The 20,410-nt window shown below is 41.7% G+C and overlaps 6 protein-coding genes across 6 annotated transcripts; 3 read left to right on the top strand and 3 right to left on the bottom strand.

Moving 5' to 3' along the window:
- Window positions 1–114: 114 nt before the first annotated feature.
- Window positions 115–3,064, bottom strand: LOC6566595 (pre-mRNA-splicing factor ATP-dependent RNA helicase DHX16). The gene is made up of 4 exons (XM_001992777.2): window positions 2,643–3,064; window positions 2,448–2,584; window positions 828–2,394; window positions 115–760 (listed from the first exon to the last, which is right to left on the bottom strand). Exons 1-4 carry the CDS (start codon window positions 2,993–2,995, stop codon window positions 133–135), a joined length of 2,685 nt encoding a protein of 894 aa, XP_001992813.1. The 5' UTR covers window positions 2,996–3,064; the 3' UTR covers window positions 115–132.
- Window positions 3,065–3,382: 318 nt separating this feature from the next.
- LOC6566594 (general transcription factor 3C polypeptide 5) lies at window positions 3,383–5,147 on the top strand. The gene is made up of 4 exons (XM_001992776.2): window positions 3,383–3,537; window positions 3,596–3,797; window positions 3,853–3,982; window positions 4,039–5,147. Exons 1-4 carry the CDS (start codon window positions 3,418–3,420, stop codon window positions 5,024–5,026), a joined length of 1,440 nt encoding a protein of 479 aa, XP_001992812.1. The 5' UTR covers window positions 3,383–3,417; the 3' UTR covers window positions 5,027–5,147.
- Window positions 5,148–5,576: 429 nt separating this feature from the next.
- On the top strand, window positions 5,577–6,207 carry LOC116805700 (protamine-like). The gene is made up of 3 exons (XM_032739417.2): window positions 5,577–5,634; window positions 5,702–5,949; window positions 6,016–6,207. Exons 1-3 carry the CDS (start codon window positions 5,577–5,579, stop codon window positions 6,088–6,090), a joined length of 381 nt encoding a protein of 126 aa, XP_032595308.1. The 3' UTR covers window positions 6,091–6,207.
- A 385-nt stretch (window positions 6,208–6,592) lies between these two features.
- LOC6566593 (asparagine--tRNA ligase, cytoplasmic) lies at window positions 6,593–9,148 on the bottom strand. Its single transcript, XM_001992775.3, has 2 exons — window positions 8,997–9,148; window positions 6,593–8,476 (listed from the first exon to the last, which is right to left on the bottom strand). Exons 1-2 carry the CDS (start codon window positions 9,028–9,030, stop codon window positions 6,834–6,836), a joined length of 1,677 nt encoding a protein of 558 aa, XP_001992811.1. The 5' UTR covers window positions 9,031–9,148; the 3' UTR covers window positions 6,593–6,833.
- Window positions 9,149–9,433: 285 nt separating this feature from the next.
- LOC6566592 (dynactin subunit 6) lies at window positions 9,434–10,222 on the top strand. The gene is made up of 2 exons (XM_001992774.2): window positions 9,434–9,512; window positions 9,581–10,222. Exons 1-2 carry the CDS (start codon window positions 9,496–9,498, stop codon window positions 10,119–10,121), a joined length of 558 nt encoding a protein of 185 aa, XP_001992810.1. The 5' UTR covers window positions 9,434–9,495; the 3' UTR covers window positions 10,122–10,222.
- Window positions 10,119–10,595, bottom strand: LOC6566591 (probable DNA-directed RNA polymerases I and III subunit RPAC2). Its single transcript, XM_001992773.2, has 2 exons — window positions 10,532–10,595; window positions 10,119–10,474 (listed from the first exon to the last, which is right to left on the bottom strand). Exons 1-2 carry the CDS (start codon window positions 10,547–10,549, stop codon window positions 10,172–10,174), a joined length of 321 nt encoding a protein of 106 aa, XP_001992809.1. The 5' UTR covers window positions 10,550–10,595; the 3' UTR covers window positions 10,119–10,171.
- Between the last annotated feature and the right edge of the window lie 9,815 nt (window positions 10,596–20,410).

Here is a 20,410-nt window from a genome sequence, read left to right as displayed (position 1 = left end):
ATAAGTCGATAGTCTACGAAATATTCCAATCAGAACCCGGGCGTTTCAAACAATTTACAAATGTTAAATTTTAGTACATTTTAGACTATTAAAAATAAACAAACAAATCCAAAATAAGGTTATTAAAAACATTTATTGTGTCATTTCTGCGCGTCCTGCCCCCTTAGGCATCTTTTTGTTAGTTGAATCTTCCAGTTCCTTGGCCTTGTAGTAATGGGGTGCAACCTCTAGCAGCCACTTGCTCTCGATTTCAATCACCTGACGCATATACTCCTTGGAGGTAAACACCAGCTCATGGTAGAGCACCCAACGGGGCAGCTCCTCAAAGAGCGACGAGTTGGGATGTATCATAACAGTTTGATTGTGTTTGATGGTCTTGTAGTGGCCGCCTTTGGAAAGGCGCGCCACATGATAAAAGTAGCCGGCTGTGGCGGCTTTGCGTACATTGATCGTCTCTGGCAAGCAGCTAACCATATCGATTTCGACGCGCTGCATCAGACCGACAAGCTGTTCCCGCACGTCCCGGGCCCGCTTCATGGAACGATACTGTATGAAGTTCTCGTAGCACCACTGGGTGCTGTAATCCGTCTCTGCCCACTGATTGTAGACCTGCAGCAGGCTCAGATGATCGCCGTGCAGATGATTGAAATTCTTGCGTGCCGTATCCGCGTGAATAATCTTATCCTTGGGCCGATAGAAGATGGCGCTATTAACTGATAACATGGCCGCTATGGTGACCATCTCCTCCGAGCACTTGTATCTGCAATTGAATTAAAAATGTATCCAAAATCTAAATAAAATGCAAATTCGAAAAAAACTCCACTTACTTCTCGCTGGCTAGCAGCATCTTGCCCATCATGGGGTCCACGGGAAACTCGGCCATGCGTCTTCCCAGCTTTGTCAATTCACCATGATGATTGAGCGCACCCAAAGCATAAAGCTGTTCGAGTGCCAGCACCAGCGTCTCGTGTGGCGGCGGATCTAGGAAGTCAAAGTGTATCAGATCGTTGATGCCCAATGCCTTGAGCATGAGCACAGCATTGCCCAGATTGATGCGACAGATCTCCGGCACTGTATTCTCCTCCAGCTCGTGTTTGTACGCCCAGGCAGTATACAAGCGGAAACATTTACCCGGCGCTGTACGTCCAGCACGCCCGGCACGCTGATTTGCGGACGCCTTTGAGATGGGGACCACCATTAGCGACTCCATGCCGGTGCGCGAATTAAAGTTATTCTGCTTGGCAAAGCCCGGGTCGATGACATAGATGATGTTATCAATGGTCAGCGATGTTTCCGCAATATTCGTGGCGAGAATCACCTTACGTGCATTGGGCGGCGTTGGCTCAAAGATTTTCGCCTGCATGTCGCTGGGCAAATTGGCATAGACAGGAATGACAATGAGCTCGCGTATTTTGGAGCCCAAACGTTTGACGCGATCCTGCAGCACCTCTTGGCACGTCTCGATCTCATCCTGGCCGGTGAGAAACACCAAAATATCACCAAGCGGCTGTGTGGCATGAATCTGCAGCACCGACACACAACACGCATCAATATAGTCCGCCTCCGGCGCTTTCGTATAGAATATATCCACCGGATATCGTCGGCCGGGTATGCGAAAAATGGGCGCATCATCAAAGAAGGCTGAGAACTTCTCGGCATCCAGTGTGGCGCTCGATATCAACAGTTTGAGCTCCGGCCGAAAGCGTGCTATGTCCTTGACCAGTCCAAACAGAATATCCGTGTGCAGGGTGCGCTCGTGTGCCTCATCGATGATCATGACACTGTAGGAGCCCAGATCCGGTTCGGAGAGGAACTCACGGTGCAGCGTACCATCTGTCATGTACTTCAATATGGTGCGATCCGAGGTGCAGTCCTCGAAGCGTATGCTGTAGCCCACCTCGTTGCCCAGCTTGACGCCCATCTCCTCGGCGACTCGAGCCGCCACAGACATGGCGGCAACGCGACGCGGCTGCGTGCATCCAATCATCTTTTTGTCGTCTGTGAAGCCGGCCTCGACCAGATACTGCGGCACCTGTGTTGTCTTGCCTGAACCGGTCTCACCTTCGACGATTAGCACCTGGTGCGCCTTAACGGCTGCTATGAGATCCTCCTTGAAGGGAAACACCGGCAATGATCTCCGTGTCTCGTCCAGCGTCAGACGTTTCCTTTCCTTCTCTGTTAGTTCCGGTTCCTTTGTGGCTTTCTCGCGATGCCCCTCGAGCGTTAGGGCCTGAATGAAGTCAATTTGATCATCCAGCAACAGTTCATACTCCTCCTCAGCCTTGGCATCCTTGGCGCCAAACTGGAAACGTGCCGAGGCCAGCTGCTCAGCCTCCCATTTCTTTTGCTCCGAGTTGGGCTGCTTCTCGAACTCATCCACCTCGACATACTCAGCTGCAATACAAATAGTTAGTCAATATGGAATACATCAACTGTGATCCACTTACATCGTTCGCCTTTCTTTAGATCCTGCGGCATATGATAGCGCTGTACGCGCTCCAGTTCCCGCGCCTTCTCATGCTCCTGGGCAATGCTCAACAGCTGTTTCTTGTACTGACGCTCCTCCCGCTCGCGTTTGGTCAACCTGGAGCAACAGAAGTCGAGACTCAACAACTGGCAACAGCAGTGGACTAAATACTTACACGCTATCCTCAAACAGATACTCATCATCTAGGATATCCGCTTCCAGTTCGGCCACTTTGTCGTCCTTGCGTTTCTCCAGATATTGGCGACGTGATTGGACGCGCAGATGGGGCACAATCTTATCACGATCTTCATGCTCGAGCTTAAGCCGTTTGGTTGCTTCCTCAATCGCCTTGCGCCCGCCCGTTGCCTCAACCACTTTGCGTGTTCGTTCCTCATCGCGCTCCTTGAGCCGCTTGGAGAACTCATCTCGCTCACGCAGATCCTTTAGACGGGACTCCTCCTCGCTGTCCGGCTCTTCTGCGCTACTACTGCTGCTGCTGGCCGTGCGTTTTCGATTTTTGCTCGACATCTTTATAAGCGAAATTTAATCACAACACACCATAAACAATTGAGCTCGCCGGTTGCTCAAGGCATGTATGCTGTTCACAATGCAGAATGTAAACAGATTATTCGCTTAGAGGTACGCAGCTCAAAGCTGGGAAAAATTAAATCGTTGTTAACTATTATTTCAATTTTAATACACATTATTAATATTATGTTATAATTAATCTGTAAATATTATTATAATAAAACTGTCTCATGTGTGCAATTAAATTTTAATAGTACATTTTAATATAATTTGAGCTCCTTATATTACCTTTTTGCACAGCTGCAAACAATTACAAATGTTATCGTAATATATCGATAACTGTATCAGATGTCGATTACAACACGCGCGCCGCAATAAATGAATGTGTTGTGGTTTTGTAAACCAGACAAATTTCAGCGATAATGTCGCGTCAATTAAGCTTCAGTCCACAGCAGGAATATGAGTTAATTGAATATCCTGGCCGTGTAGTAAACACAGATCGCATGCTATCCACGCTAGGCGGCATAGTCAACATATCGAAAGTAAAACGAGCGAAAGAGAAGAAGTGCTGCTTACATATAAAATATAAACACTTTGCAGGTGCTGGGCGATGAGAAGCGTCGTTTGGAGTTGCGCTTTCATCCGGATAATCCGTACAATAAGCCCACCTTTGGTGACTGCACCGACAAATCGGGCGTTCTACTCTCGATAACCGTGCGCCGCCACAAGCGCGACAAATCGCGTCCTCCCCAGCATTTTGTGCGTGTGCTGGGCCACTGCAGTCGCAGCTTCTCCTTCGAATGTAAGCGATAGCGATAATAATAAATAAGAAACAGTGAATGACCTAGTCGTATTAGCACTCTGTGACTTTCAGTATCTGCCGCTGTGGCATACGCCCAAAAGTGAAGACGCCAGCGCCGCTTCAGAGCTAAGATATGCATTGGATCAGCTGCAGCCGCGTGATGTGACCGACTTGGACTATTTCAAGTCAGTGGAATCATGTGATACCTTCAGACATATATATTACTATATTACTATTACAGACGCGCACAGTCGCAGCTGCTCTGTTTGCCGGAGCTGTTTGCGCGCGTTGACATTGTCCATGGTGGACACTATCGCATCGATGGCGGTGAGGATGGACAGCAGGAGGTGCTGGGCGTATTGGCCAAGTCCAGCTATGACAATCACGATGTCGTTTCGTTTAACATGCAGGATGTATTTCCCACGCAGCCGGATGCACAGATCCTCAAGCGTCTCAAGGTCAAATATGTGTCGGATGAGCAATTTGCACGCGTCAAAAAACTGTTCGATGAGAGTCCCATCTGGACGCGTATAGCATTGCTCTACGAATCTGGTGTGACCAATGAGAAACTCAAATGCATAATACCCTCGCTGGCGTTCTACTTCAGCAATGGACCCTGGCGAACGCTCTATGTACGCTATGGCTACGATCCGCGCAAGGATTTCAAGAGTCGTCACTATCAGACATTTGACTTTCGTTTACGCTTCGGTTCGGGCGTCTCGGAGTTCGTCTACTCCCGCAAATCGGCCAAGCAGAAGCGCTCCTCCACCGTCGCTGCCGAGGAGCTAAAATGTGATCTGGTGCAGAACATTGATTATCCGTATTTCGATGAGCACAAGTTGCCGCGTTCCAGGCAGTGTATGCTGCGCTATTGCGATGTCCGTTTGCCAAAGATACAGGAAATGCTGGAAAAGATACCCACGCCACTAACGGGCGCCGTTTGCAATGAACGCACCGGCTGGCTGCCACCCAGCTTCGATGCGCAGGTGCGTCAAATTGTGTGCGCCACAATCAGCGATCTGCTGCGCAATCACTATCGCAAGGAGCATCTAACTGCCGAGGTGGAGGCGGTGCCACAAGCCGATGGCGAACCGGAGCCCGAAGATGAGGAGTACTTCGTCGACGATGAGGAGACGCATGAAGAGGACATGGAACTGGACGAGACACCAGTCACCGAAAACTTTGTCGATAAGAATATTGAACAGTTGCTCAACAATATCACAAGCTGATATGAAGCTAAGAGTGATTGAAAATGAGCTAAATATATATTTATTTAATTTGATTTGATTTATATATATATATTGAAAGAGGAAATTCAGTTCAGAGAAGGAAAATACAAAAAATAAAATATAAATTAAATTAAATTAAAAATAAAATGTAAATAAAAAGAAATATTTATAGGATTTCCAAGGCTATTTAAAAGCAAAATGGGCCAAGATTATTAGTTATTAGCTTAGCTGATTAATGCATTTTTTAATATGCAAGCAGTTATTGTATTTCTTCAAATATAATATATAAATTCTTCTATATTCTAAGCAAATGAAGGGCTTAGACTATTAAGAATTATCCACATCCAATTGCATCTTCATTCATATTTATAAGGGATAACATTTAATGAGCCAAGTAGGCTGCTGTTTTCATTGTTCAATTTGGATCTGCCACATCTTTCAGTTTGAAAATATTTGTTGCACTGTCATGTGAAGTTAAGTCTACGCATTTTATTTGTTTCTTTTAAAATTTTCGGTGAGTGTAATAATATTTAAACAAAAAAAAAGAGAAATGTTTGGCTATGTAATCAGAAACTTAAATCTCAATTTTTTTTTACCATCCGGCGACGGTAAGACAAATAATAATGAATAAAATGGTCGATGAAGCTGACAATCACGAAGAGTCCTCCTGTTCAGTTCGATCAAAGTGCGCCTCACGGAAAAGGAAGTCCAACGCCTGCTCGAAGCGCAAGAGTAAAAAGCGCACTGCTGCCAAAATAAAATATGCCCACAGTCCAGGACCGATGACAAACAATGCGTTCCTTAACTATTTGAGACACGTGCGTCGAAAATATTGCGGCTTGAGTGTGGGGCAGCTGTCCAAGTTGGCTTCCAAACAATGGCGTTGCATGAGCGACAAAGAAAAAGAACGATATCGCAACCAGGTAAATCTCGACATTTAAATAAATATTCTCTATTTACTTATTAGATAAGAATTCTCCATTTTATAGGCATACAGGGTCCAAGATGCTGAACGACGCCAACGAAACAAAATCTTTAACAATAGTGTTATGAATTGGGGTTAAAAGTGCGAATAAATTTGTATTTAAATATTTGATGATTTCATAATCCGGTTGCCGAACCCAAATTCGTTGTGTAATTGTTAAATATCCAAATAAATTACAATTGATTTTTTCATTTAATCCATTCAGAATCATATATTTCTATAATTAAGAAATAAATTATAAATGAATTAAGAAATAAATTATAAATGACTTGTCTCGTGATTTAAATGATTCCATTTGTGACTCAAACTATATTTTTTGTCTAATTGGGTTTTTCTGGGTTTATTTTAATTAACTTGAATATTAAGTTTCATTTTTAATTGAATTTATTAATTACTTTTTGTATATTTCTCTGTCGACATTAAATAAATAAAATGTATTTTGTGTATACAAAATTTATTTTTATTTATAGTTAGCTGTATTTTAATTGGAGTCTGAATTAAAATTCAACAAGATTTGTCTACCGATTGCTCTTCTATTTCATATCTGATATATATATATATATATTGATAAAGATAGTGCATAGTTGTGTAATCAGTTTATTGGCTCTTTAATAGTTTTTGGAACAGCTCTTGCATAGTTGGAGTTGCCTTTGACAATATCTCCTTGAATATTCTCCAGTTTACAGAGATTTCGATTTGCGTATAATTTGATATTTATATTTATATAATTTGATTGCATATATAATAAGATTGAAGCTTGAAGCAAGAATGGTTTATTACATATCATCGTAAATGCAGTCGTTGTGGAAAGAGGACCGCTGCTTAGGGCTTGCATCTGTCGAGGAAGCGTGGATAGAGGCACACCTCGCGGATGTGATAGCGATTGAGCAGCCAGCAAAGGAATCGTTCCAAGCCGAGACCATAGCCGCCATGGGGCGTTGTGCCGTAGACACGCTGGTCGGTGTACCAGTAATATGGCGTGGGATCGATGCCCTCGCGCTCGTAGCCCTTCATTAGCTCTTCGCTGTCGTAGATCCTCATCGAGCCGCCAATAATCTCGCCCACATTGGGCAGCAGGACGTCGACGCTCTCGGTGAGACGCTGATCCTCCTTGCAGCGTGACATGTAAAACGATTTGATCTCCGCTGGGAATTTGATCAATAGAATTGGCTCATTGATGGTGTCCGTCATTTTGCGTTCGGGTGCCTCGGGTATGTCCTCGCCAAACTCATAGAAGGTGCCATCGTCCTTGGTCACATTGTGCTCCTTCAACCATTTGATGGCATCGGCGTATTCCATGCGCCTGAACGGCTTAGTTGGTGGCTTAAAGTCCGGATTGAGCTCCTTGACGAGATAGCCCCATGGCGACTTCAGCACACGATCAACCACATCGCAGACCAGATCCTCCAGGCGATTCAACAGATCCTCAAACGTAATGAACGGACACTCGCCCTCAATATGCGTATACTCGGCCAAATGGCGACGCGTCCGACTCTGCTCGGCACGATAGCTCTGCGCGATGGTGAAGACATCGCCCAGCGCCGGCAGACACGTCTCCAGATACAGCTGCGAACTCTGCGTGAGATAGGCCTCCTCGTTGAAGTACTGCATCTTAAAGAGCGTGGAGCCACCCTCGACCTGAGTCTGGACCAGCGTTGGTGGCGTCACCTCAGTGTAGCCGCGCTCAAAGTAATGCGAACGGAACGCCTGCATCACCACCGAACGCATCTTGAGCACCTTGGAGGTGTTCTCGCCACGTATCATGATGTGCCTGTTGTCCAGCTGAACGTCGGGATTAGCCTCCTCGTTGAGTATGGCATCAGCGCCGCCCGGCGGCGCCAAGCCGATCAATTCCCAATAATCCACATTCAATTCGTGTCCACCCGGCGCCGTTTTGCCCTCGGGCACCAGACTCAAAGTGCCGTACAGCAGCACCGAGCTCTCCGTGTTCAGCACAACGGCCTCGTACGTCTGACAGAGCAGATCGTTGAGCACACACTGGACAAAGCCGGTGCCGTCACGCAACGTAATGAACATCAGGGATTTACCCTGACGGCGGAGACGATGCACCCAGCCATAGATCTTGACACGAGTGCCACGCTCCTGGGCGCCATCGACAATGCGAATGCGCTTGGCCACCGGCCAGCTGGGATCCTCACTGATCTTGATTTTGCGTGCCTCCTCCAGATTCTGTTCACGCTTCGCGGCATCCTCCGCTTCGCGTTGCTCCTTGCCCGCATTCTTCTGACCTTCGCGCGCGAATAGTTTATGCATTTTCTTCAGCTGCGTTTTGGTAGCCGGCTCAAAGAGTTCGGTCGCTTCGGGATCCTTGCTGTCCACATAGAAGGTGAAGAGGGGCTCCTTGTCGGCATGACGCATCGCCCGCAAAAGGGTTTTAAATGGCTTCGCCTCGCTGCCATCGCCGGACTCATCGCTGCCACGCTTCTCCGAGGTGAAGAGCGAACCTGAGAACGAATTTTGAGATATCAAAAACTTATTCATATTTCACATATAGCGCATATACACAAGAATGTGTTTTGACACAAAAAAAATACTAGAAAAGATCAACAAATCATATATTTCTTGAGCTATCTGATCTGGTTGTTATTTTATATCAATAGAATATGTTTAACAATATCAGAGACGAAAGACAAGAAAACAGATGGTAAACATGAACACTTTCAGGACAGTCCAAAACAATGAATAATTTTGGTTTTTAAAATATCAAAACTGCCTTCGTTGATGAATCATAGCATTTTTACCCAGTTGTAAGAGCATCATTTAATAGAAGAAATATAAGATATAAATTAAAGTTAATAATAAAGTACAGTTTATTCAACAGTAATGAGAATTTTGTGCATTTTTTGCATGTCCAAACACTTTCTTGACATAGTGTGGATGTCTGACAACGTGGAGCCGCATATGCCGCATTGTTGGAAATTATAACATGCAATATATAATACTGAATTTTATAACAACACTTACTCAAAGTTAATTCGGAGAACTGCTTCTCAGCCATCTCGTTTGTTCAATGACTAATAATTTTCGTTGTAACTAATAACTATAACTCGGTATACTTTGCAATATGCACAATAAATTGCATCAGCTCAAAAGAACGAAAAGAGGGATGTAGCACTGTTAAAATGGGACATTTTTTTTAATAGCATGGCATAACATGAACTGTTACTGTTATTAACAGCGTTTTTTAATCAAGTCTAAGAAAATACCACGCTTAATTAGCCAAATATGAAAGAGACATATTTATTAAATTTGATGCTAAACATACAACTTAATTAAAATCATAAAACCTAAATAAATAAAAATAAAAAATACCAGGCGATAGCTGAACAGTAATTGCAACTAATAACATTATCGGCCGCTGCTATTAACATATTGTAAAAAAAAAATGCAAATATCGATTAATCGCTAGCGCCTATCGTGCAAGGCACGTAAACAAATTGGAAAAGTGAATGCAATTTTTGCAATGCCTATGGAAAACAAGTAAGCCACTTTCATTTTAGATGGATGCGTAAGCAGTGCATTTGTAATGAAGTTTTGCATAAATTCAGCATCAAAATACTGCCCAAATCGGTGGTATGTGAGGAGAGCACACTGCGCGGTGACATCACCTTCTCCGCTGGTTGTGTCGTCCATCCCAGTGCAACAATCATCGCCGACGCTGGTCCGATAATCATTGGCGAGAATTGTATTGTGGAGGAGTACGCGACGATAGCGCATCGCCTGGCCGATGGTGCCAGTTGGGATGCAAGCAATATTCTCAGCATTGGTAGTCACAACGTTTTCGAGGTTGGCTGCAATGTGGAAGCTTCACGGATAGGCGATCGGAATGTGTTCGAAAGCAAATGCTTTGTGGGCAGGGGTGTAACGGTGTCCGGTGGCTGTGTGATTGGAGCTGGCATACAGATGCGCACCGTCCAAGTGCTGCCCGAGAATACGATTGTGTATGGGCAGCAAGCACTGCAACGCGAGGCCATCGAGAAGCAGGGCTCACAAACGCTGCAAATTGACTTCTTGCGCAAGGTGCTGCCCAATTATCATCATCTGCGCAAACCCAACTACGATCCCAAGAAGGCGCGCAGCGTTGTCTAGAATTGGATAAGTCTATATATTTATATACATATATATTGTAACTGGTATCATTAATTACTGCCCACAGCGGTGGCATTAAAGCTATTCATCTCTGTCTCAAACGTGTTCATTGTATGATCGCACAGCGCCTCCAAATCCTCCAATCCACGCTTAAGCAAATCTATCGCTCGCTCCCGATGCGACTGAATGCGAAAATGCAGCTTTTGCTCGGTGGGGTGCGGTATCGTGTAACCGCAGAAATCTACTTCGGGATAGCGTGCGATAATCGTTTTCAGTGCATTGCCCAACGTGTGACCCTCATTGTTGAACACAAATGTCCGTGAGCCATCTCCGTTTTTCTCATCACCTGCCAGCTAATAAATAAACTATAATTATTAGTCCTTTTATACGTAAACTTTTGCTTTATTTACCTCTGTCAATGCGCCCATTGTGCTAGAAATTGAAATGGTTGTAAATTAGAGATGTGCACGATCAACAAACGTGCACAGCTTTTATCGGTTTTGTTGGCAGCCCTGTACTATCGATTGCATTTGGTTGTATTCGTTTATTTTCGATGTCTTGCAACACTCGTGTTCTGCTTGCACAGACACAGCGAGAACACGCTCGAAACTGAATCACTGAATTTATAAACAGCGTATTGTTGTTGTTTATCTATAATAATAATAAGTGCAATTATTATTTAGGTCACAATCATAATACTTCAATCAATTTCTAGTGTAATTCAACGCTTGTGACAAAAAGTTGCCAATTCAAACGGAGCAGCAGCAGCATAAGCATATATTGCATACAGAAAAGTGCCGCGAGTGTGTTTGTGTGTGTGTGTGCATGTGCATGCATAAATACATGCATATGTATGTGTGTGTGTTCGTGTGTTTGGAACCAACAAAAAGTCTTATGTAGCAGAAAAGGCGGCAAAAGAAACACGACAACAACAATAGCAGCGCATAATATGCAAAGCAAGGCGGCTGAAAAAATGCAACTGCAAACATAATTATTTGTGCAATGCATTTTAACGTGAACGTCGGCATCGGCACATTGCTCTAAAAAAAAGAAAAAATAAATTTAAAAAAGCCAACATTTCAAAAACAACAACAAAAACACACGATCGGGCACAAACGTTTTTTTTTTGTGCGTTAATGCAGACAGGAATAATGAAAGAAATGGCGAAAATAAAACTGCAGCGAACCAACAACAAAAACAAGCACATCGGTGGCGGCGGCAGCAAATGAAATACAGGTTTGTGCAAAAGCAGCAATAAAATAAACCAAAAAAAAATCATAAAAATAATCTTCAAATCAGCTTATTGTCCATATGTGTTTGCAAGCATACATAAATATATTTTATTGACACTTTATTAACCAAAAAGGTGTCATTTTTTCTGCATTTATATTTTGCTTGTGTGCGCCACGCCTCCCAGCGCTAATACATACACACACACGCACACAATATCAAATTATGCAAATTCATGCACACTGACAGCAGTTGCGCTCTGCTGCTGCCTCTGCCGATGCTGACGCCAAGCGTGCGAAGCAAAGGCGGAAGCGTATGCTAGAAGACCAGTTCGCTTCGTTCGCTGCCAGCAGCGCGCAACTCTGTTATTCTTTTTATTTGTTTTTACAGACACACACACACACAACTTTATATATATATATATATATACATTTGTACATTATTACTTTAATAGTTGCTAGGCCGTTTGCTCTTCCTTCCCTACCTCTGCTGCTATTTCCATTTTATTTTATATTTTACATGTTCTGCGGCTCATTTGTGTTTAGTGGTGGCGGCGACGTCGTCGCTCACATCTGTTGTTTGTTATAGCAGCGCCTGTCTTCGTCGTTGGTGGTGGTGGTGACTAACGCAAAACCGTGTTCCGTTATCCCAAAACGTTTCTCACGTCCCGGTGTCCAATCCAGATCCACACCCACACACACATAAACATTCAACTTGTGTTGTAATAGCGGAGTTTTTAATGAGAGTTTCTGTGTGTGTATGTATGTATGTATGTGTCATTGGCTTGGCTTTTATGACGCTTGGCGCCGTTTCGTGTTTCACTCACATTATGCGTTCCCCTTACAAATGTACATATTTGCAATTTGGTCTAGTCTGCGTTCCGTTTTCATTTCGTTTCCCCCATTAAGTTGTGCGCCCTTTTGCATGCTTGTCAGTGCATTTGCTTGCATATGTGTGTGTATATGTAATGTTTGTATGCGTTTATATTTATGTATGTGTGTGCAGCGCGGCAGCTGCCATATTTATGTATGTTCGTATGTACTTACAAAACACACATACATATACATATGCATAGCTTTATGTTTGATCATATTATTAGTTGTTAAAATAATGATTTTTACTTGGTTGTAGTTTTAAAATATATGTATGCATATATAGATCACACTTGCAGATGTATTTGCAACAGTAAAATTTATCGATAATCAAATAAAAATTCAATACGGTGCTTGAACTCTGCTCTTCCTCTTCCTCCCACTATTCTTATCAAACATAATCGAAACTGAATATTGTATTTATTTTCGCACTGAATCAATGAGCTGGTCACGGATACATATACATAATACACATATTTATGTACATTTGTTTATGTCTGGCCAGGGTAAGCGGAATCTGTCAAGAGAGCAACGACGATGGCGCGGCAGACCATGAAAACTAAAAACCCTGTCGGGCGTCGTCAACACAGACAAGGGCACATCGGCACACATACAGACCACGACAACATCCTGTGCAGCAGCAGCCACGAATGAAACACACATAAAGCAAAATAAAGAAAAGAGCAAAAAAAAACCTGTCATCTGCTGTTCCCTTGCCCCCTCTTCCCACACACTCACAAGTTGGGATTTGTCGAGACTGCCCAGCAGTCGCCTGCATCCGATATGGCAACACATACACACACATATGTATGTATATATGCATATGCATGTATTTGTGTACCAATGGCAAAAAGCAAACATGAAGAGGACATTGAACGCCGTGCGTCGTGTCCATCGTTGGTGCAAGCGCTGATGCAGACAGGAGGCAGCAGCATTTTTAGAATTCCCAAAATCAACACACAAAAAGCAAATGACGAGAGGCAGACAATACAGAAATAACAAGAACAAGAACAACAATGACAATCCAAACAGGGGCCCTGAGCTAGGAAAGGTCTGGCAACACCAACACTTACAGTTTTTTTTCTTGTGCGATTGATCGGGCCGACAGACGGCCAAATCACATATGCATACACACAAATGCACACATCAGGCATGCATTCGTGTTTTATATTGCATCCTTTTCCTTATTTATAGCGGCTACTATTAAATATTTTGCTGTAAGGGCTGCACAAAATGCAAACAATATTGCCAGATCGTAAACGTGAGCAGCATTGCGATCGCATGCTATCGATCAAATTGAGCAGGATTTTACCCAATCGAATGCAGCCCTGCACAAATTTGTATGTATTTTATATTTATCTACCTATTCCGTCTGTGCTGCTTGTACATAATGTACACACGGCGGCAATGTCCTGTACACATACATAAGTTACCTACGTGTGTGTGTGTGTATGCGTGCAGTTTCATTTCGTTTTCGTTTCACTTTTTGCCGGATTCGGTTTCTGCTTTTGCTTCCTACTTTTATTGTTTTACTTTTACAGCTGCCACTTTTCCAACTTGCATTTTTGCCCTTCTCGTTCATTCTTCCTGGTGCTCTTTTGTTGTTGTTTTTATTGCTTTGTGTTTTTGGCAAGGGGTGGGAATTCTCTGTCCGTTGGCTTCCTCATCGCCGTCGTCGTCCTCGTTGTCGGCAGCCGTCGCACAAAACAAAAATGTATAACATTCGTATGTCTGGCTTTGATCCTTTTGGGTTTTTGCTTTTATATTACTTTTTTTTTTGGCTCAGACGTCTGTCTGGTCCACCACCCCCCAAAAATTGAACATTTTGTCTCGGTGGTCTGCATAATGGAGGGGGGTGGGCGGGCGGAAAGTGTCTTGCAAATAAATAAATAGTCATGTCAGCCATAAAATTAATATGCCCGAATCCGGCACTAAGGTGGTGCAAAAGTTTACGTGCTAGGTAGGGTGGGGTAGTTGTTTGAGTTTGCTAATCAACCCTCTGGGGCGCTGTTTGAACGACAACAACGAGAAGAACAACTGCAGCAGCAATCGCAGCAGCCTCCCCCAAAATGCTGTGGGGGTCAATAAACTTTTGCGCCACCATCTTGTGCGAGCGCGAAAAGCGAATGGACCATTTCCAGACCCCGAAACGAAGCATTAAAAAAAAAGGCAAACCCGGGGACCGGTTTTTCCTTTTCTCTCCAGTTCACCCTCGTCGTCGTTCTGGCGTTTCGCATGTTGCACGTTCTACGCATTTTTGTGCATTGACCCCACGCACCGAGCAGAAGAAGAAGTAGAAGGAAGTTGCCAACCCTTGTTGATTTGATTTTCATATGTCTGAGTGTGGGGGTCGTCGTCAAGCAGGTGATGGGGGTGGATTCACTTGTGCCTGAAACTTATGAATTTCCCATACCAATTTTTATGATTTTCCATATATATACATACATATATATAAATAATATAATACATATTCTATTCATGCAGCTTCGATTACACCTTTATGATGTCATAAACTCAAGACGATTTTAATTGCACAGTGGTACAAAATTTTAGTGCCGCTTTTTATGTTTGCGTCGGCTGCATCATCATCAAATATTTATATATACATATGTTATGTATCTATATATAAAACTGTTTTATGGCTACTTGGCTAAGAATGCCTCGTCATGGGCGTGGCCAGATATTGTAATGTAAGAGACGAGTTCAACTGACGGACATTTCCTGTTTTGTTTTAGCTGCGAATGGCATTTAACAACTACAACATAGAACCATCAACATTTTTGTGTTCTTTTCTTTTTTTGCCATGTAATTTCCGTTAAGTCGCGAACAAAGCGCAGCAATCAGAAACATCATCATTAAAGGTCATTAAGTTTTGGGTGGTTTCCTAAGGGTTAGTTTTACAGTTTTCAATTCCTTGGGAAACAACAGGGGGCGCCAGCGCATAAAAGTGTGTATAGCTCTGTGTACGTGTGTGTGTGTGTGTGTATATGCGAAATTTCACGCTCTACTCTTAATATGTAAATGGATATTGACCGAGAAAGTGCCTGAAAGGACATTATCTTGGGCGGCTGTCCCGTAAATATGTAGATCTACACATAGGCATATGGGAATTTTGATGTCTATGTTTGTATAAGGGTTCGTGGGAAATTTCAATGTAATGAGTTTATCGTAGGGGCGAAAGAGAGAAAATGAGAGAGAGAAAGGAATAGAATGGAAAGCAAGGGTTCGAACAGGTTGCTGCTTGAAGCACGAAAACAGGCAAACGGGAAACTGGCTACTTGAGACAGGCTCTAGTGCGGTCCATAAGGGATATACACACACATAAACATAAATACATAAGAAAATATTCCTTAATTAAATTGTACAACAGCCAAACAGCAAACAAACAAAGCACATAAAACTCCAAGACCGCAATCTAATTAATAGCTCTTGAATCTGGCAAATTTTTAATATGTTTATGCCATAATAAACCACAATAAACCGAGAAAACACATATAAAATAATTAATAACAATTTAAATACATATATACATACATATGTAGTTATAGCTTCCGCATTTTGGCGATTTGTGGCAAAGTATTTTTCTACGTATGCCTTGCAGTATTTTAGACCGTCTTTTTGAAGAAAAAAGGCAACTTTTTGCCTTCTTGTCCATAACTTTGTTGCTGTCGTCGTTTGGCTTGTCAGTTTTCAGTGTTTATACCGTGAACCCATTACAAATGGCTAAGAAGGGTATTATGAAATAGGTCAAGAGTATGTAACGGACAGAAGGAAGCAACTCCGAGCCCATAGTTTGTATATATTCTTGATTAACATCAACATCTGTAGAAATGCGTCGATCTCACTGGGTAAAAAATGGAATATAAACTCTTATATCGAACGCAAACAAAGTTTATTTACTTTGACCGAAGCTCACTCCGTTTCTCTAGTATCGATCAATATCGATTACTCTCCCCAGTATCTATCAATATTGATTAATAATAGTAATAATGCCGACATTTTAAAGCTATATTTTCTAAAATTGAAGACGCACAGAACTAAACTCTCTCTAAGCTATAAGCGAATATTTTTTTATTTAATGTTTATTTTCCCTGAGTGTCGATACCAATCGAAATACGGTAAAAATCGTAATCTGAATATTTACCCAATTATAGATGATAAATAAATTTACACCCACACAAGCATACATACATTCAAGAAAATATACATATAAGATTTGTGCCTAGGGTATTTGCTAGTCGAGTTCTCTGTTTCAGAGCATTCGTCGTTGTGTTTCTTGGAAGTGCCACAGCATGTGTTTCGGTTTTTATGATTGGATTCCAGTGGGCTCCTCAGCTTCAGCTTTAGCTTGAGATTCAGATACAGATGCAGATACAGACACATGTATATATATATATATATATGTATATACAGATGTATATGTGTACATATTATATATGTCTGTCTGTTTTGACTGGGTTATTCTTTTCTTGTTGCTTGCACTTGGTGCTCTTGTTTGTCTGCTTTAAGCTCACAAAATGTTCACACGCTGCTTGTCGTCATGTGATTGTGGCTCTGTTGTTGTTATTATTGTTTCTGATTATTATTATTGCTGCGACGGTCTTGGCCAGAGCAGTAGACAGCTGTTAATGCAAATCAAACAATAGCATAATGTGCCCCAGCAGATCCAAAAAAAAAAGCTAATACGCCATATTGAAACAATCCACACGCTAGAATTATTCGTGTCGAAACATTATCAGAACAAGAGCAACAACAACAACATGGATTTAGTTCGCATGAAATTTGTTGCGCTGATAAAACAAAGCGAAGCGAGGCTAAGCAAATCGAAAGACGAACGCCCAGAAACCAAAGCATATAATAATACGAATAATAATAATAATAACAATAATAATAAAACAGTGCTTGCTCGCAAACCAGATCGCTTCAGTTTCAGAGGTCAAACTAATTCCAGCAGCACCAATCTTAGATTATATTTAATTTGTTAATCATAAAAATGATAATTATTAAATGAATGACAAAATCAAAAATACACCAATTTGAAAAATGAAATAGTTTTTTTTTTTGTATTTAAAATAGAAGTTAACTTTTTGATGTGTAAAACTTGAGATGTGAAATGGAAATGCATTTGAGTTTCTGGAAAATTCTTCTGCACGGAAAGCGCTAATTTCCGAGGGCTTACTGTACAATAATATTCGTAGGTTCATTCAATTATGTACATAATATTTTGTATGTGTGTGTGTGTTTTATAAATGTTTCTTTTTGTTTTATATAGAGCTTTTTGGATTATGTGTTGCTGTTGTTGCTTCCGCTTGTTGTTGTTTAGAAATAGAAATGATTTCACGATTCGCTTTGCCATCACTCTCTGATCGGCACAACGTGTCTGGCCCCCCTTCCCGCCACACCCCCTCCTCCACACTCTTTTCCGCTGGGAACGTTCCAAGCGAACCAACGTTCTGAGGCTCGGTTTGAGCTCGAAGAACAAAATATATGGAATCGGCACAGAAAGAAAAACACGTTTTTTTTCTTCTTTTTTTTGTTAGCCTTTTGCTGATTTCATATTAGATATTCTTGTGTTGCTTGCTTATTATTTATTCTTTTGCAGCCACATAAAAAAAACAACAACATTTACTTGTTGTGTGGTGATTCAGAGTGTCCAAAGTGAATGTACCCAAAAATTAAGGCAACACTTTTTTAGTTGTGGTTTTTGTTGTTGTTTTTTTTTTTTTTTTTTGGCTAGCTAAGTTGTAAAATGTCACGGTGCTGTTGTTGTCCAGCATTAAATGAACTTATGTTGATTTTATTGTTGTATGCGCAAAATTACTACACACTATTTACTACTATTGGAGCGAAAGAAACGCATGGAACAAAAGCGAAGAAAAGAGATGGCAGCAGTAAAAGGAAGCAGCAGCGACGAAGACACAGCGTCTGCTTGTTGTTCCCTCTTCTGTCTATCTGTACCACTGTCGTCGTGTGTCTCTCTCTGTGTTGTGTGTGTGTGTATGTATGTGCGCTTGTGATTGATGTGCAAAAGAACACAAATAAGTACGGTATTAAATCGAACGATTCGACTACTCAATACGCTGTAATTGTGTGAAAAATGTGACTGCGTACCAGAAGCAGAAAATAATATTAATAGACAAAACACAAAAGACTATTGAGATATAAAACAAATACAAAAGAAGAAATGCAAAACAATCCCTAAACAGCCTTGTAAACATATACATATATAGCTATAATAATGCTTTAGCTTATATACCCCTGACGGTAGCATTAAGTTACAGGGTACAAACAGTGCGCAATTAGTGTGAGAATGAGAGAGCTTTAAAACTTTGTGCTGCTGCTGCTGGCGCTGCTTCTTCTTTAATGAAGGTCAATGTTCGTGCGTTGGACGCTGACACAGCCGCCGCCCGCCTGCCCGCTCTCCCGCCCTAATCATGATGTTCTTTACCGCTGCTTCGCTCCGCTTAGTTTGGGCATGGATGATGTTGTTGTTGGTGTTGTTGGCGTTGACTGTGATAGTGAACTGTCGGCGGATCGGCGCACAAGAGTCGTAAGTCGTCGCAAGTCGTCGTAAGGCGGCAGCGGGTTCAACAGCGTACAAAACTAGAGTTGAAACCCCAGAGGCACCCAGAGCCGAACCCAAAACCGAGCTTTGTTAATGGTTTTTATACCCTCAACCCATTGAAAATAATAAAAAGTGTATAATGATTTTGTGCAAATGTATGTAACAGCAGAAGGCAAGCATCTCCGACCCCATAAAGTATATATATATTCTTGAACAGGATCAAAAGCCGAGTCGATTTAGCCATGTCCGCCTGTATGAACACGCGGAACTCACAGAATATAAGAGTTAAATATTTCAAATTTGGAATATAAGTTCTCGTATACCGTATAGGCAGAACAAGTTTGCTTCATTTTATCGATAACTGCCTCCGTTTACCGGATATCGTTATCATTTAAATCATTTATTACTCTGTACATTTGCAGACCTGCTCACATTTGGGTGCTAAACTTTCTAAACAGAAATTTGCCAATACAAATATTATATGCTTAACAGCGTATTTCGTCGTCGAGCTCACTCGAGTACAGCATTGTTCATGCTTGCTTATTGTGCTGCTGCTGCAGGCGGGTCTCTCTCTCTCTCTCTCCCTCTCTCTCCCTCTCTCTCTCTCTCTCTCTCTCTCTCTCTCTCTCTCTCTCTTTCTCTCTCTCTTTCGCACACAGTTCGGTCAGAGTCTCATAGAGATAATTATGTATAACATACATAATTTAATTGTTTCAATTTGGTCTGCTTGACGGCACCCTCTCAAGAGATTTTGTGCTCTCAAATCAACTGTCGGGAGAGGGAGGGAGGGAGATATCCGTTTCTCGAGTAATCAGTGTGCATCGAACGTTAGAAAAACTCAACCTTTTGACCTTTCATTCGCTGCGTAGTCTAATTGAAGTTTAGCCAGCCCAAAAATTATTTCTGTATACAGCTTGAAAAAAAAACCATTAAAGATACAAATATATTTTTTTTTGTTATACCGCAGTTGAAATAGATTAATTAATCTTTTCTTTCAAATTTTCTTTGAAAAGATTTATGTAATTAAGTATGTTGGCTTGTATAATATATAGACTCAAAAAACTGGATTTTAGAATTGACCAAAAAATATGATTATGAAATATGATTAACATAAATTGATCGTGACATTGAAGACAAATATTTTTGGTATGCTGCAGTTGAAATAGATTAATTAATCTCTTCTTTGAAATTTATTTGAAAGGATTTATGTCATTAAGTATGTTTGCTTGTAGATTATATACAAACTTTAAACTCAATATGAATTTACTTAATTTTTGAAGTTTAAAAAAATATGATTATGATTATGGATGGTTAACACAAATCCAATAATTAAATTCAGTTTTCAAGTGTATATGAAATTCGGTATGCCAAATTTTTCTTGTGTAAAGATTAAATAAGTTTTCTCAGCCAGCTTTTACTTGTGCGCTTTAAGCCTTAATGCTGACTTGAAAATTGTAACCCCTGGTGACAAAATTAGTAAAGAGACTCCAAACTTCAACTCGTGTCTCCCATGGGGCAACTGGGGTTCAAAGAACCAACTGGTTGGGAGAAGGGAATGTAGTTTGGGGAATTCATGCATATTTGTATGCAAAATACTACTCTTCACACAAATATAAAAACAC

The sequence above is a fragment of the Drosophila grimshawi genome, unplaced genomic scaffold (genome assembly GCF_018153295.1).
Source record: "Drosophila grimshawi isolate 15287-2541.00 unplaced genomic scaffold, ASM1815329v1 contig_1377, whole genome shotgun sequence".
Lineage (NCBI taxonomy): Eukaryota > Metazoa > Arthropoda > Insecta > Diptera > Drosophilidae > Drosophila > Drosophila grimshawi.
Note: the sequence above shows the minus strand (reverse complement) of the source record. Positions and strands in the feature narration are given on the sequence as shown.